Genomic DNA, 17,077 nt, shown 5'->3' on the forward strand with positions numbered 1-17,077 from the left:
TTTTAAACAATAATAATAATAATAACATTAGAAATATTAATTTTGTCTGTGCCAGGACTCCACCCTGTTGGAGACAAACTTATGGTCATATGGGAGGGCCTTGCCTCCTGCGTTAGTTTCTTGCGCGCCCGCGCACACACCCAGCCTTCACCCCCCTCCGCCCCCAGCCCCAGGCCGCTGGGCTCCCGCCTGCTGCGAAGGGCTTTCTTTGTCCCTTCCCTCCGAGGCGGCAGCTAATTTCCCCAGGCACCAGCGAGGAAGAGCTTTCGCCAGGTGGTCTCCGCGAGAGCTTGCCGCCTCGCCCTTCCCTGGCTCGCCAAGCCGGCGGAGCTTCCCCATATTCCTGGGAGAATCTCCATCAGGAGTCCCTGAGGCGCGCCCCGCGTTGAGAGAACGGTAACGCCCCTGGCCCACTGATAGCTGGTTTACCTTATTAGAGTGAAACGCACTCTTGGAGGTAGTAAAACCGGCCGGTGACTACTTTGAGAAATGGGAACATAACACAGGGGCCCGGCCGTGCACGCTGGTTCTCTCGGCCAAGGCGGGGACCCGGAATCCAGCTTGCCTCAGGCCCTGAGCTCGGCGGGCAGCGGCCTGAAAGTTTCAGCCTCGGAGTGTTGCAGGGTTCCGCCCGCGCCCCTTCGGCTAGGGGAGCAACGGCGGGAGCGCAGCGCCGGGTGCCCCCTCCCAGCAGAGTCCAGGGCAGGGCTCAGCAAGAGGGCGCACAGCCCCTGGCTCCTACTTCATGGCTACGAGTGAGGTGAGGGTTGAACTGTCTCCTCCTCTGCACGGCCTGAGGCCTCATCGCCTCCCCACCACTGTCGTCGTCTCCCTTCCCCCGCCGCGTGGCCTCCTACCTCCTTCCCTTCACCTTCATTCCTCTTCCAATACAAGGTCCAGGAGAGTGGGGGCGGGGCGGCGGAGACCACCAGCCTGGAACTTCAAGTTCAATGGCAAAGTCCCTGACCCTTCCCCCAGATTGGGCTTCAACAGACGCTGCCTTTCCGGCCGCATCATTCTGGGGGCGATCGAACTCTTAGTGTCCCTCCTCCCATTTGGGGGACAGTTTAGAGGAGGGGAGAGGTAGTGACGGAACTCTTTCCCTCTCCGTCTCCCCACCCCCCCCCCCATTTTTACACTAAACTAACTGGTAGACGGGAGAGGGAGAAAGGTTCCCCATTGGATGTTTTAAATCTCTTTCCAGGCCCAGGCCTGCGCCTGGGGAGGGGCGGGTGACCTGCTCTCGAGTGAGAGGCCGAGGGCCGCTCCAATTCTTTCTCCCGCCTTTCCAGGAGAGGGCCTTTTGAAATGGATTAAAATATGGTATACATTTCTTTCAAATACGGAGAAAACGCCTATCTCCCCCTCCGCCTCTGCGCTTTATTGCAAGTTTAAGATAACGAGTTCATTTATTCAATTCTCGGTTGTACCTCTGGGGTTTCTGTTAGACCGGACGGGGGCTAGAGCACGGAGAGTTTCCCCTGAAGGACTCCTAATTAAAGTGCAGCACTTAGGACGTTGAATAAAACTTTAATGAAGGGGTGGAGGGGAGCTGGAGGCTGGGAGGGCCTTTTGCCCCGGGTTGGGGGAGGGGTACCGGCGCCAATCGGAGAACTGTGGTTGGGCGGGGGGGGGAGGCTCGATCTGGGGCTTTTCCTACAGCTGCCGCAGCTGCGGACCCTGAAATGACTCTGAATACGGGGTTGGGGGTGGGCGTGCAGATTCTCAGTCCGCCGCGGCATCGGGCGTCCTGGGCTGCAGGAAGCGTTTGCCAGCAGAAGTAAAGGACCCCGGAGTTGGAGTCTCAGGTTTGCTCTCCTTTGGGCCGCTGCGGGAACAGAGATACGAAAAGAGCTTCAAGGGGTGGTGTCTACGCACTTCTCCACCACGACTCCTTAATTTGGCCTCTGGAGGCCTAATAAACCCCATCTGCTTTGGAATTAGAAGTGATTTCGGTCCTGGAACCGGCGTAGATGCGACCCGTTCTGTTGCTTGTTGAAACCCTCCACCGGAAGAGGTGTCTGGCTGGGAGGAAGGGGGGCGTGGAGCGCAGCGCCGGGTAAAATTCTCCTAGTGTCCGTGAGCACCTTTGCATTTATTTAATGTCCATTTAATGTCTGAGTTTACCTATTCGTGAACGATGGGTTCACTTTTCTATTTGAAGAATTTTAGCAAAACACTCTGTCCTGTAGCTTAAAGCAGCCCTGTTTAAAAAGCAAATCGTTGCAAGCAGTTAATGCAGGCGTGGATTTCGCCGTAATGTAGACACTGGAGTGAATTAAGAACGGTCGGCCTGGGAGGTGGTATAATTTGCTTCGGGAGTAAAATGGATGTTTGGAAAGGGATTCCATAAAGGGTTTGCTACAAAACGAAATATTTTGCACAGGTTCTGTACAAGTAAATCATTGACAGAAAAAAAAAAGTGGAGGTCTACCGCGAATTGTTATGGCGAGGAAGAGAAATATAATACTCCGATGGGACGAAAACGGGAACCGAAGGCAGATGGCGCCGCGGCCTTGCTCCCCGATCCCTGACCGCTCTGTTCTTCCTCCGTTCGAGACCGCTCGTCCTTGCCTTCCTCCCGGGCCTCTCAGCGGCTGCACCCTTACATCTGTCGACGCCCCGACTGAATTCCGAGCGACTCCGGGTCCCGGTGCTCTCACACGTAGCCCTGAGGCCTGCAAGCCCAGAGGCCGGAGAACCCCCCGAGGCTCAATGGGGGATCCAAGCCGAGGCGGCCGGTGGGTCCCATGAAGTGGACGGCTTCCACCGGGAGGGGGCGCCCTTGTCTTGTTAATAGTCCGAACCCACTTACTGTAGAGAACTAAATCTCTGTGACCCCGAAACTTTTTTTTGTTTTTAAATTCTTGTGAGCGAAAAATAGAGAAGTCCCGAAACTTTAAGTCACTGATAGCGGACTGGAGGAGTCAGAGGCCTGGGAGTCCCAAGCCTGGAGGCCTCTGACCGCCTCAGGGCTCTACCTGAGCCACCTCGGTTAATGGAGGTGGCTGCCCCTCTAGTGGCCTTCACCCCTCCTATGAGGATCCACCTCATCATAACGCTTCCCCTCATTTATCTCGGGCCCTCCCGACATGCCCATCTGCGCTGAAAACGTGCCGTTTCTGAAGTCAGCGAGACTGGGGTGTAGCAAACAGTTATCTTGAGTAGGGCTCGAGTTTATGGGAACAGAGGAGTAAGACTCGGTGACATTAAAGCTGTCCTCATGAGGCTTCGTTTGAAGGAGAACGTGGAAGGCGGAAAGAGGCCTATTCTGTGCTGGACGCGTTACAGGGGAGCTTAAACAGGACGACAGGACTTGGAAGGATTTTTTAAACGAGGAAATCATCGACTTCCGACGCAGACACATGCACTCTAAGAAGACTCAGGGAAGGAGGGCGACAGCCCGCCTTTGGTCTTTTCGCTCAGTCCTGGATTTAGAAGAGTCTGAGCCGCTTCTCAGCTCATTTCATCCCGAGAGAGAAGCAGGCTGGGATCCCACCCGCCCGGGGGCATAAACACCTGAATCCCTAGGCTGCGGCAGCCGCCCGTGGGTTTCCTGGAGAACTATGAGCCTGCTCCCGGAGATGGAGAGGCCGCGACGGTCTCCGAGCGGCCCACCCGCTCTCCAGCCCCCCGCCGCTCGGTGGCAGTTCGGCAAGCGGGTCCGGCGGGTCCTCCCGCCTTCTGGCCTGTGCGCCGGATCGCCGGGAGCGCGGCTGCGGGTCCCCCAGCCCAGGCTGCGGAAAATCCAGCGCAAACCTGTGGCTTTGCTGTGCTGCCCAGGCGAGGAGGGCCACTCCTAGGTACATGCCACTAGGGAGCCGCTACAGAGCCGGAGACCCCGTGTTCCTCTCGCGTTCCCGGCTCTGCCAACAGCAGGTCTGCCCCCAAGTTTCTGGAATTGCTCCCTGAGGGTCTCTGCCTACGTGGACCGAGAAAGCAGAGCTGGTGCCACCCACCCAGGGATTCGGGGTAGGAGGAAGGAACCAATGGGAAGTGAAAAAGAAGTGAAGCCTGCGGCCAGCTTCCCTTCGGGCGCCTGGGTTCCTTTGTCTTTGCTGCCCGCGATTCTTTCACCTGCAGAAGGGCCTGAGATATCTCCTTCCCAGGCCTGAGGCTCGCCTGCAACTGCTCATGTGTGTGTCGGGGGAGGCGAGCAGAGGAGGGACAGATGGCGAAGGGGCCGCTTCCTGGCTTCTTCTTCTGCCCGGTCACAGCGCTTGGTATGCTGCCTGCGGGCAGGGTAGGGTACTACTCCCTTGTGCTGTCACCACTGTGAGTGCCTGGGAGGGGCCGCATCCACAAGGCTAAAAACATCTGTTTCAAGCAGCTCCCAAATGCCCAATGAACCATAACCTGCTTAGGTCAGAACTACCAGGAATGTTAAGGGAAGCCTTGGAGATCTTTCCAGTTCCTCCCTTTTGGGATTGGTGAGCTATCCAGGCACTTTCTCAAACTCCATTAATCTGGAAAGGAGGAAAGATTAGGCAGCTCTGATGACTTCGCACTTCCAAAATCTAAGATTTGGGGTTGGGGGCTTCTGAGACCTGTGTGTACTACTTGAGAGGTGGATACGGAAGGAAGAAGAGGGATCCTCAAGCGTGGTGCTGTCTGGGCAGCTGTCATCTTAGAAAAATGCTAAACAGCAATGCAGCTGCGGAGTTGAATCTGCCTTTTCTCCTCCCTGAAGCCTTCCTGCTGGCACAGCAATGGGGGCCAAGGCTTTGTGAACGGAGAAGGGTATCTAAGAGGAAGCTGCCCTGCCACAGGTCTCCTTCCAAGTTTATTCATGATCAGCTCAATCCATGAAAGCGGTTTCAAAGGGCTCCACAGATGTTTAGATAGAAAATTTGAGGCTAATTATCATGGCAACTAGACCTGGTTATCGTGATTATTGCCAATGTCAGGATGAATGATTATGACTGGGACAGGTCCTTGGAGTGGCGTGACCCTGGAGGAAAGGGCGATAACTGTCAGCCTAACTCACTCTCAGCAGACATATCAGGGTACCCAGCTTGCACCTGAGGAATAGCCCAGGGAGCTGTGGCCTGGGAAAGGTGTCGCCTCAGCAGAGTCTTGGGCCCCAGGCTGGCCCTGGCAGGGTCCTGTTCTCCCTGGGACAGTCCTACTTCTCCTCCCCCCACCCAGCCAGGGAGTTCCCTCACGGGGTAGTGATGGTCTTGACCTTGGCAAGGACCTTTTTCTCCTTGACCCGGCGATTCTGAAACCAGATGGTGATCTGGCGCTCCGAGAGGCTGGTGGCCGCCGAGATCTTGCGCCTCTTGTCCTTGGTGATGAACTTGTTAGCTGCGTACTCCCGCTCCAGCTCGCGCAGCTGCCCCTTGCTGTAGGGAATGCGCTTCTTGCGGCCCCGACGGAAGGCGCAGCCATCAGGGGGGTGCTGTGAGTTCGAGTCTAGGTGGTGGGATGAAGGAAGAGAGGGAAAGACATGCTCAGACACCCAGCTGGTGTGAGGGACACAGGTCCCACAAGCCCGGAGGCTAAGTCATCTACAGGCGTACCCAGGGGCACTCCTGCTCCACCAAAACACACGAGGAGACCCAGCTTTCTGCTGGCTCTCTGATTACAGCCCGGCTTCGCAAACACATGGGCTCCCTGCTCCCGAAGGCCACTGTCACCCATCACTGACCTCACACACACGAGTCTGCAAACACACCTACCACACACGCCACCACATACATTTTCAGACTCCTGGCCCCTCATACTGAATTCTACAGGAGGGATCATGTTCCTTCTTTCACTCCCAACACACACACATACACACACCAATGCACACACCTAACTCATGGTTGTAGGAATTCTAAGTCTTTCTTCGAAAACTGAAAAACTCATCTAAGCGAAAGCGAAGGGTTGTATTCACTACCTACCAAAAACCAAAACCCAAACCCGTTGCTGTCAAGTCGATTCCGACTCATAGCGACACTAAAGCACCGAGTAGAACCGCCCCATATGGTTTCCAAGGAGCGCCTGATGGATTCAAACTGCCAACCTTTTGGTTAGCAGCCGTAGCTCTTAAGCACTATGCTACCAGGGTTTCCTCACTACCCTACGGAACGTCCAATACCTGTGTTCCAGTCCCTCTACTCCCCCACACACAGTCACACTCACTGAATTGAGAGTTATTTAGCCTTTGTACAGAATTAGACCTTGAGGACACCCTGACCCCCACCCAACAGCAAAGAGAACTAAACTCTGGAAAGGCTTGTCTAAGGGTTTCCTAGGGAAGTGAGGGGGCCTGCTGGCCTGCAGGCTTTAGATAGCACCCAGCTCAGGCTGATCCTCACACTGATCCTTTGGGGCCTCCATCCAGGACCTCCAGCTGCCTAGATCCTCCAGAGTCCTAACAGCCAATGGAAGGGCACCAGTCTCCTCACCAGCCTCCTCACCAGTCCCAAGCCTCCCTTGTCTTCCTCCCAGGCTAGACTCAGCCAAGTCCACAGCCCCACGCTAAGAACCAGGGAGGGCAAGGTTACCTGCAAATGCCGCCTTCCAGAAGGGACCCGGTGCGTTCTGTTCTCCCTGGCAACACATCTGGCTGTTCCAGCCACCAGCGAGGGCCCAGGGCTGGTAACTGTCCACCGGCAGCAGGGAGTCGTGGCGGGGCTCCCCGGGGCCGCCCAGGGTCTGCACCACCGACACATCCAGGTAACTGGCCATAGGCTGGTAGGGCCCCGGGTACCCCGGGTAGAAGGCAAACTCGGTGGGGCGGCTGGGGTACTCCTCCGCGGCCGCTGGAGTCTCCGCGGGGTAGGCGGCCAGGGTGGCTGCCTGGGCACAGGGTTTCAGGGAGCTCCGGGACACTCGGCAAGAGTAGTACCCGCCTCCAAAGTAGCCGTAAGGCACCGGAGCCGGGGACGCCCCCTGGGGCACCCCGGGGCATGGGTGGCACTGCTTCGGCGGCTCAGCAGAGCCTGGCAGATCCAGGGGGGCATAGTTGGCAGCGGGCATCAGCGTAGGCGCCGCCGAGTGGCTGGTCAGTGGGGAGTGGGCGACTAGATTCCGGCCTCCTCCTGTTCCCAGCAAGCCTTCGATATCCTTGGCCCCGTCCAAGGTGGCATAATTGCCGGGCTCCATGGGGCCGAGGGTCGATTCATGGGGTGTTGGGGGTGGGGGAGACGGGGGCACCCAGCTCGCTCTCCCCACCCAGGCCGGGGGAATCCAAAGCGTTTTAAATCGCTCCCAGCTAGCACGGCGCCTGCATTCGCTGGGCCCGGCCGTCTTGACGCAGGAGACGCAGGGGCCCGGGCACGCGCGCTGATTGGCTGCGGCCTGGGGGAGAGAAGCTAATAAAATCCCCAGGGCAGAAATTGCGAAAATACTCCCCCCCCCCCCTTCTCTCTCTCTCTTTCTCAATTTATTACATTTGAAAACAACACGAGAGAAAAGGGAGGCGGTGTCCAGTTTGGAGAGACCAAGCTCCAAGGCGGGGAGAGAAGGGGGAGACCTATGGAGAGCGGACAAGGAGCTGGGCCCCACCTCCGTCGCGTCCTTCCCCTGGCTGTCTCCGGCGCTTTGGCAGGTTTAACGAGAGAATAAAAAAGCTTTCTCTATAAAGCGTCCATCTCATGGGGGAAGGGGAGTCGGGGGTGGGGCAGGGCGGCCGCTCCAGGACTAAAAAAGGAACCCGGGAATGCTTAGGAGCTAGAGAAGGCTGGGAAATGGGGGTTAAGGGGTATTTCTGGAAGCCCTTTGCTTTGGGCCCCGAGCACTAGCACTCCAATTTACCCCAGGGGACCCTCCCGTCCCAGATGTGCTATAATGAGCTGCCCCAGGCCCCAGGGAAGTGTCCCGGATGTCTCTTCCTTAGGGACCGAAGCTACTGCCCTGAAGGCTCTGGAGGCCCTGATTCCGGGGTGGGGCAGAGGGAGGGGCGGGGGACAAGGGCTCTGACCTAGAAGACGTGAGAACTTGAGACCTGGACTCTCAACGTCCGGATCTGAAGGGGGAAATAGTACCTCCAGACGTGGTCTGTGAAAGGGGGTTTGGATTTCCGTTTATGGGTGGGGAGAAACAGCAAGGCAGAAATATACACGTAGACTCATAGAAAGAGAGAGAAGATCCAACGATAGTAGCATAAAGACAGAGAAAAGCTGAAGGAGGGGATGAAACATGGTTTTATGAAATCCTGATGTGCCAATCGGAAAAAAGAATCTCTTTTCTCTTTTTTCTGGGGTCGAGAGAAATTCTGGGAAGCCAAGTCTGACCAACTGGCCATTGACTGGTTGCTGGGATTCTGGACCTCAAGAATGCAGGAGAAAGTATAGAGATGTCCAGTTCTCTGCCCTGCAGGCTTCCCCCTATGGTCCAGGAGACCCAGGAAACTGATCCTGGCGCTGGTACACCCCCACTCAAGCTGAGTGCCCAGAGAATCCCCTTTCTGCCTCCTCTAGACATTAAATCTCCTTAAAAGAAAAAAAAAATGGGGTAGCAGGGGCAGCCCTAAACGTTGGCAGAATTGCTTGAGTCCACTCTGCTGGGGCCTATTGTGCAGTGCAATTCAGGAGACTCGAGGGGTTTGTTTCACAAATCAGTCTTTAGGGTTGTTTTTTGTTTTTGTTTCCTTCACTGCCTCTCTCAAATAAAATCCTTGTGTCAGCTTTTTCTAGAACCCCATTTTTCTGGAGAGGACATAGACCTCTCCATTCCACACCAAGGTCATAGTTATGACCTCCCATCAACCTGAACTTGAACTTGAGTCACCTTGTGGAAAGCCAGAGTTAAGAGGTTACTCAGAGTAGTCCTGTAGTGGAGAGTGTAGCTCACCTTCAATGAACATTGCTAATAACTGAAGGCACCAAACACAGACTCCTTCTAGGTTTTACCACATTTGAAAACAACGTGAGAAAAAATGGAGATATCTCTGCTGCTTTCTAGCTTCCCACCATAGCCCTTTGCTTGTTTAATTATAAAAGGCAGACATACCAGGGTTTTTACTTGAAGGTTAAGAAATTTTCACTTGTTTTTTACTTTATAGATGGTGGCTACCTACAGCATTTCCACAGTTCAAATATTAATATCATGTATATGTTGATATGTGTTGCTAGAACATATATGAGTGTGCATATACATACAGAAACCTTGATGATCAAAAGGTTGGCAGTTTGAATCCACCAGGCACTCCTTGGAAACCCTATAGGGCAGTTCTACTCTGTCCTAAAGGGTCACTATGAGTCGAAATTGACTCGAAGGGAAAGGATTTGTTTGTTTTTTGGCATATAAATGGCATGAATAATTTTCTAAATTAAAAATAATAAATAATCGTAGTTATACCCTATTACCCAGCAATTCCAATCCTGAATATATAACCCAGAGGAATTCTTGTTTCTCTTCATCAAAAAGCAAGTACTAGAATGCCCACAGTAGCTTTATTCATAATAACTCAAAATTAGAAACGACCCAAATGTCCATTAACAGGAGAATGGATAGATAAAGGGTGCTATAATTAAACAATGGAGCCCTAAAACCCAGTGCCCTCAAGTGATACCAACTCATAGTGACCCTATAGGACAGAGTAGAACTGCCCCATAGAGTTTCCACTACATAGCAATAAAAAAGAATAAACTACTGCTACATATAACATGGAGGAATCACACAGATATGTGAGTGATAGAAATCAGACACAATAAGAGTAACTTTCATATAATTAAATTTCTATAAAGTTTAAGAATAGGCAAAATTAATCCATGGTGATAGAGGTCAGAATAGAGATTACCCTGGGGATAGGGACTCCTGACTGTCAGTGGAGATAAGAGAGCCTTCTGGGGTACTGGAAATGTTCTTCATCTTTTTCTGGATACTAGTTATTATTGATGTGTTTTCTCAGCTCTGAGAAGGCCTGAAGTACCCACATGGGGAAACTGAGGTTCATGAGTCTTTAAGCCTTCTCTGGGGCTTTCCTGAGTTCAGGGCCAAAGTTACTGCACAGTCCAGGCATCCTGACCTCCCAGCCCGCCTAGGCTGCGCCTGCCCTTCCCCCCAGTACCAAAGTCTCCTTTGTGTCCCTCTGGAAAACCCCAGGCAGGCCCTCCCAGAGTCACAGCCCCCCTCCACCTTCTTACTGACCGGACCAAAAGCGCTGAAAGCCTCAACATGCTCCTTTACATACCGGCCAGACACCTGGGAGGAAGGTCAAGGCCAAGTTGAAATTTAAGAGTCTGTTTACCTCCGGGAGCCCTTTCAGCGCGGCCCCCAAAGACTGCCTGTGACCTTTACAGCCCGGCCTTTGAGTGCGGCTGCGGCGCCCCGGGGGGTTCCGGCCACGGGGACTTGGCACCTCGGTGTCAGCTCCCGCTCCCGCCCCCGCCCGGGCTTTGGACCCGCCAACGAGAGGGAGGGGGCGAGAGGCGCCCACCTGTCCCACGTGGGGCATTTGTTAAATTGTGTTTTATTTTTTTTGTAAAGCTAAGCGAATACCAGTTGCCTTTGTTCTCCTAACCGGAACAATGTGATCGCAACCTTGGCGGCCCTCGTGTTAGTGGTGATGAAAAATTCGAATTTATTTGCAGCCTCAAAGTTTCCTTCTCTGTAGGGTTTGGGTCTCGCACCCGGGCCTGACTTGGAGTCGCTTAGCTTCTCTCGTGTTTTGTTGAAATGGCCTAATTGGGGGTGCTCTATTTTCTTCTTCCAATCTTTCTTTCCGTCTGTATTTTCTCTTATCTACCTTTGGTTTCTTGGTACTTTCTTTTCCTTTTTTATGTGTGTGTTTTTCTTTCTGCCTTACATTCTTTCCGTTTTAATTCTCCTGCTTTCGTCTGTATTCTTTCTTAATTTCTTTAATTTTTCTCTTTTTCACTTACTTTCTGGCTCTCTTCTCCCTTGGTCGGCCTTTATTTTTCCTTGGGTTTTTTCCTCTGTCACTTACACTATTTTTTATTTCTCGTTCTTTGTCTTTATTTCGTTTCCTCTTTTTTTCCTTCCTTCTCCTTTCCTGTCTTTTCCTCTCATCTCTTTCTTTCTTTTTTCTCTCTCCCTTATATCGGTTTCACTTTTCTCTGTCCCCTTCCTCCCACAACACGCACGTCTTTTTCCTTTCCGACTCTCTCGCACAATTTTCCATTGTTCTTCTCTGAAAGCTGGGAAGGGCCTGGCGGGCAGCAGCTCTCGGCGGGCTGGAGCCTGCGTTTGGCTGGGCGGCCTGGAGCAGCGTCACCCGCCCCTGTCTGCCTCGCGCAGAACCGCGAGGCCCGACTAGGGTTGAGCAGCATGAAGTCAGGCGGGACTTCTGCTGGCCTTACAGGAAAATCTTTTGGACAAATTGGCAGCGGGGTCGGGGGCCACAAGAGCTCAGAAGGGTAGAGACAAGGCCGATCAGCAGGCCAACGTCAAGCCCCGGCGGTCTCCCCAGCCCGGGGAAGCTCTGCGACATCCTCGGAGTTAGGACCATCTCACAACAAAGTGCCTCAGAGGTGGAGGTCGAGGGAGCCAATCATGGCGTCAAACCCGCGGAACAAGTGGATCTGGGGAGCAGTCTGAAGCTGGGGTGCTGTGGAGGGGCGCTCCCCAACCACCAGCCGCTACCGCCCGCCAGGATGGCGCCGAGAAGCTGGCGGAGGCTTAGCGCAGCACCGAGAACCGTGAGTGGGGTCTGGAGCAGAGGGAGCGAAGGTGGGAGTGAGGAAGGGGGCCAAGATCGAGCGCTGCTGAACAGAAATCAAGAACCTCCCGGGTCCGAAGCACCCGCTCTCTCTGGTCCCACAGCTCCAGGTACAACCCGGCCACTCACGGCCTGCCTTGTGTGCTGAGATGGATGGAAGTCTAGTCCCAGGGTCACCGTCCTCCTCCCCTGACCCTGGGCTTTGCTAGGGAGTCCACCTCTGTCACGCACACCTGGCACTCAATCCAAAGAAACCCAGCCCGGATCCAGCCCAAGCTATTAGGAATTTTGGGCCTAGAAGACCTCAGGTTCAGGCCAGATTCTAGTCTGGTTTGGCGTGCTGGGCAAGTCATTTTCCCTCTCTGCCTCACTTTTCTGCACTCCGTCAAGTAGGGGAGGGCTAGATTAGCAGCTTTCTAAGGCTCCATCAGGGTTCACTTCAGGCAGAGAGTCGGTGAGGGCAGGGAGGAGGGAGGGGAGCCTGTGAGAGGGTGAGGACCTTGGTGTGGAGAAGCATCGTGGAAGAAGCCAGGAAGAGGACTCTGCGCTGGCGGGTGGTTATTCCACTCAGATCTAGATCCAGGGCCGGGTGTGGTTATTAGGGCCTTGAGGGAACCCAGCCCACGACCTGGCCTCTGAAATAGTCCATGAAATGAATCCAGATTGGCAAGGGAGATCGCCTCCTCCACCCTCACTCTGTAATTCCCTGAGGAACCATCCAGCCCTTTGGCCCAGGGACATTAGGAGGTGGAGTAACTGGAGTGGGATCCTCAGTTGGATCCCCTGCAGCCAGTGCCTTCAGGGTTTGCATCGATTTCTGAGGTCCTTTTTTCTAAACCCTGGGGAATCCAGGATGGCCTGGTCTGGGTGGCTCAGGAATGGGGGAATTTATCAAAAACTTACCTGCACATTCAAGAAAGCAATCTGAATCCCTTACAAGTCTCCTCCCATCTCCATCTCAATTTTCTCCCCTTAGGGATGTGAGTGTGGGCAGGAATTATTAGGGTAAACCTGGTTACTCTTGTGGCTGCTATGCAGACCCTGCTAGGGAAAAAGACTGAGTCTTCACTCCTTAAATCAAGAGGAATGTTAACCCCAAGGCCCTGACTCCTCAAGTTTGGCTGTAGGTTTTGAGGGTTGGCACAGAGTAGAGTTTGTGAGGTATAATTCTTTGCCCTGATTCCCCATATTCCTTTCTGAGAGACCTGGGACCCTTCCAAAGGCTCAAAACTTGACAATCTTGTGGCCCACCTTCTTCCTCCTATCCCCACCACCTCCCTACTTCCTGAGGCAAAAGTTTTTCCCTTCTCTTCTCACGGAGTTATCTGTTCAAAGAAACAAAGTTGGTAGCAGAGGAAGGCAGGCATTTCCGGTGTGTGTGTATGTGTGTCTATGGTGGAGAAAAGAAAAATGACCCATAATCCATCTCTACAAAGGTCTATCCTGTTCACGGTGCCCATGGATTCCTGCCCTTGAAGGAGCATAACCAAGGTGGGAGGGAAAGGTGACTGCAAAGGACTATCCCTTTGGGACTCAATAAAGACTTGAAAATAACCTATCTGCCTCCATGAGTGTCTCATTGTGCGCACATACACACATACCATCTGCCTTTACGAATCTCAGCCCCAGCCTGAGATGAGCATTGGCAAGTTCCTGGTTACTACCTTGAGGATTCTGACCTGGGGGAAAATCCATCCTAGTTAGACCTCTAAGGTTCTGGGCTGGCCATTTAGCCAAAACCCTGATACATTTTGAGACTGGAGGAGTCTGGCTGGTTGTCTGCAGCCTGTCTGCACTGAACCTAATAGTCCAAAGCTGATGTTGGGCCATACACATGGGGCCTCTCCATCAAAGTGGGATTCCAGTTTAGAGTAGAATTCTGGGCTCCTAATCTGTTTAAGCTCTGGGTCACTTGGGTTTAAACTAGTTCTTCTCCTCTGGACTTCTTCAGAGGTTATCTAAAAGTTCTGAGAGGTAAAATTCTTTACCTTAAATTGGAAAATCACCTACCAACCGAAAAATGAAAACTTGTATTTGGTCCCTCCCCATGGGAGACCCTCGTGGCATAGTGATTAAGTTCTACGGCTGCTAATCAAAAGGTCAGCAGTTCGAACCCACCAGGTGCTCCTTGGAAACTCTATGGGGCAGTTCTACTCTACCCTATAGGGTCGCTATGAGTCGGAATTGACTCGAAGGCAGCGGGTTAGTGGATTATGATTGGTGGGTATCGTAGCCACTATTGACCCCTGATGCCAGAAATCCTTCCTCACCTTGCTCTCCCCCTCACATTTACTTATATGGTGGGGGAGAGTTGAAAGGAGATTCCAATCTTCAAGGCTACTGTGTGGAAATTAACACCAGGGGCTCAGGACCTAGAAGCTTAGAAAGATAGAAAAGCTTTCTCTTATTAAACCATTAGTTAGAGGATATATGGGACTCCCCCTTTCTCCCTTCTTCTCTTGAACATCAGGAAGCCCTGAATTCCCTAGTTACCCAAACTAGTCAGTTAGTGTTTGTGATTGGGAGGAGTCTTAGCGATCATTCACTTCTAGCTAACTGTGGCTTGCGTGCTAGGTGGCATATGTCTAGGTAAGGAAGCTGTCTGCCCAAGTCAGAGTGAATTGACCTCAGGAGAGCAATGGGCGGCCGGTCCTCTGGTTCCAGGCAGCTCTGAGCTGCTTTGATGGGAGCAGGATGAGGTATGAAGAACACAGAAGGCAGACAGCATGCTACCCAGAGGGGTTCCCAAAATCAGGCAGAGTAGGACATGAGGGTGCAAAAGCTCCACAAATTCGGGCTGGTTTTCTGGTCCCAACTCCAGTGTCCATTAGGTCCTAGGGAGCCAAAGCTTGGCTAGAGTTCCTAGATGCAGCCCCTCCCAGGCTGAGGGATTACTGTTTTGGACTCCCCAGCTTCACTAGGCAAGACCAGGTGTCCAGTTTCTTATTCCTGAGGTCAGTCTGGGAACTTTCTCTAGAAACGGGACTCAGCTGGGAAGAGCCATGGGAAGCAGACCCCATCTCCTCATCCCTTCCACCCTCTCTATAACACTTGGGACCTGGCACAGGCCCAGCCCAGACCTCAACTGCTCTGTGTGTGTGTGTCCAACAGGGAGCTGGGAGTGCTCCCCATTGTTCTTAGATTGCAACCCCCCCTCCCCCCCCCCCCCCGCCCAATCCACTTGCAAGCTCTGCGTCCGGCCCTTGCCCATCTGCAGGGTTTTTCTAGCTTCTGTAATCACCCGCTCCAGGGGCTCAGGTCAACTCTTGGACAGGGGGAGGCCCAGAAAGACCATGAACCATGCTGGGAACTAAGTGGCCCAAGATCCATGCATGTCAAGGTGGCTAGGGGGCTTGCAGGTGGCAGAATTCATAAGAACCACTGGGAAACCAACTTTCCATCAAGACCAGGGTGGCCTAATGACTTTTTCCCTTTTTGTCAGATAGATCCACTTCCCTTCCTTCTGCGTGTGTAAACACCTGGTCGGGCAGATTTTTCAGTAGTGACTCTGAGGACAGGGCACCCTGCTGGGCTTACCCTGCAGCCCTTGGATGGCAAAGGCTCTCCCCCCTCCCAGGCGGGTGAGGTCTCTAACCGCTCAGAGGTGCCTTTGAAGGGCGTTGGCGCCTCTTCCCAGCCCTTTCCTTTTACTCACCCAGAGACCTCCTCTGTGCCCATAGGTGCACCCTGGCCTTCAAGGCTCCCCACCCTGAAGGGAGAACTGGCTACCACTAAGCGGAGGTTTCCGCTGGACCAAAACCCGCTTAGTGCGGCGCAGGGCTAGAGCTGCTGCTTGTCTGTCCTGCGCTCCCAGGCCACGCGCTTTGGCCGGCACCTCACGCCCTACAGGCCCCTACATCACTGTCCCGCTAACCTCTCCAGCTCTTTGTGGGCGACCCTTTTGGAATCCTTATTGTCGTCGTGAGGTGCTTGCCTGCTGGCGACTATGTTAAGTTCCGAGTAGTGTTGGGAATTGTGACTCTGGTTTTGTAGATAAGAAAACTGAGGCTTAGGCAATTAATTTGTCCCACTTCTAGAGGCTTAAATGATGGAACCTGAATTCCAACCCAGGTCTTTCCAGCATCAAAATCCAGAATCTTGACCACTCACTTCTCTTCCCTCTTCAATCAAGAAGTCGTTTGTAATTTTTAAAAAGGAAATAGATCTCATTAGAAGGTGCAAATGATACTAAAAATAACCGGAAAAAAAACCTGAGTGCCATCGAGTCGATTCCGACTCATAGCGACCCTATAGGACAGAGTAGAACTGCCCCATAGAGTTTCCGAGGAGCGCCTGGTGGATTCGAACTGCAGAAGATATTTGGGAAAATATTAAAAGACTTCAAGATATTGACTCTGAAATAAAGGAAGCTCTTTAGTGTACATTCTTTTTTTTTTTTTAATCAGTAGGCCACACAAAGGGGACTGAGCTCTATCCCCCCTTCACTGCCACTCCCCTCTGCCACCTGGTTCCACTTCCAAGGCCAAATCTATACGAGTAAAAAGGGAGCTGAGTCTGGAGAAATTTCACATAGAGGTGAATTGACTGAGTCCAAACTGCTCAGACTCTGATGAGCCTCTTGCCCACTTAGAGAAAGAAGAAAAAAAAAAAAAAAAAAAGGTGCCAAAACGCCTTCCAACTACATCCATTCAGTGGGGGAGAGATGGGTGTTTGTTGGGCACTGAGGATTCTGAACTTAATGCCATGGCTGACACTCGAAGTTGCACTCCCTTTAAATTGGGGCTGAAATGTGTTATGTGTATGTGTGTGGTTTTCTGGGGCACGCATCCACAGCTTTAGTGATTTGTTTTCTGATGGCAATTTTCAACTATACCCAAAAGTCAACAGAAGAGCATATTAAACCTCCACGTACCCATCATTCACCTTCAACACTTCTCAGTCTTGTTTCATCTACCTCTTCCCTACACTTGTTTTGTTTGTTTTGCTAGAGAATTTTGAAGCAACTTCCAGACAGCATATTACTCCAAAATACTTCATTTTGAATCTTTAACAGATAAGGATTTAGGTTTTTGTTTTTTAACAGAACTTCCATGCCATTATCACACCTAACAAAACTAGCGATAATCCTTTAATAATATCCATGTTTGAATATTCTCTGTTGACTCAAAAATATCTTTTTACAATTTGTTTGTTCAAATCAGCATCTAAACGAAGTCCACATACTAATTTTGGTCATGCCTCTTAACTTCCTTATAACCTGTAACAGATTTCCCTGCCCTGTTTTTCATGTTATTTATTTGTTGAAGAAAACTGCTCAATTCAATTCTTAAAAATATTGGTCACACTCAAAATAACGTTATTCCCCATTGCTCTATGTTGGATGAAACAACTTATTCTTATGCGGGTTTCTGCTCTGCTTGTCTCCTGGCTGTGGCAGCTAAGTGAGAACAGGACAGCTGCCTAATTTCCTCTGCTTCCTCCCAAAGAAAGCGGAGCTGGGCT

At 52.3% G+C, this 17,077-nt stretch overlaps 1 protein-coding gene across 1 annotated transcript; it reads right to left on the minus strand.

Annotated features, from left to right (window-relative positions):
* Positions 1–4,795: 4,795 nt before the first annotated feature.
* On the minus strand, positions 4,796–7,095 carry HOXB13 (homeobox B13). Its single transcript, XM_003414411.4, has 2 exons — positions 6,495–7,095; positions 4,796–5,415 (listed from the first exon to the last, which is right to left on the minus strand). The coding sequence occupies exons 1-2, from the start codon at positions 7,093–7,095 to the stop codon at positions 5,162–5,164; spliced, it is 855 nt and encodes a 284-aa protein (XP_003414459.1). The 3' UTR covers positions 4,796–5,161.
* Positions 7,096–17,077: the final 9,982 nt, after the last annotated feature.

Source organism: Loxodonta africana, chromosome 18 (genome assembly GCF_030014295.1).
Source record: "Loxodonta africana isolate mLoxAfr1 chromosome 18, mLoxAfr1.hap2, whole genome shotgun sequence".
Classification (NCBI taxonomy): domain Eukaryota; kingdom Metazoa; phylum Chordata; class Mammalia; order Proboscidea; family Elephantidae; genus Loxodonta; species Loxodonta africana.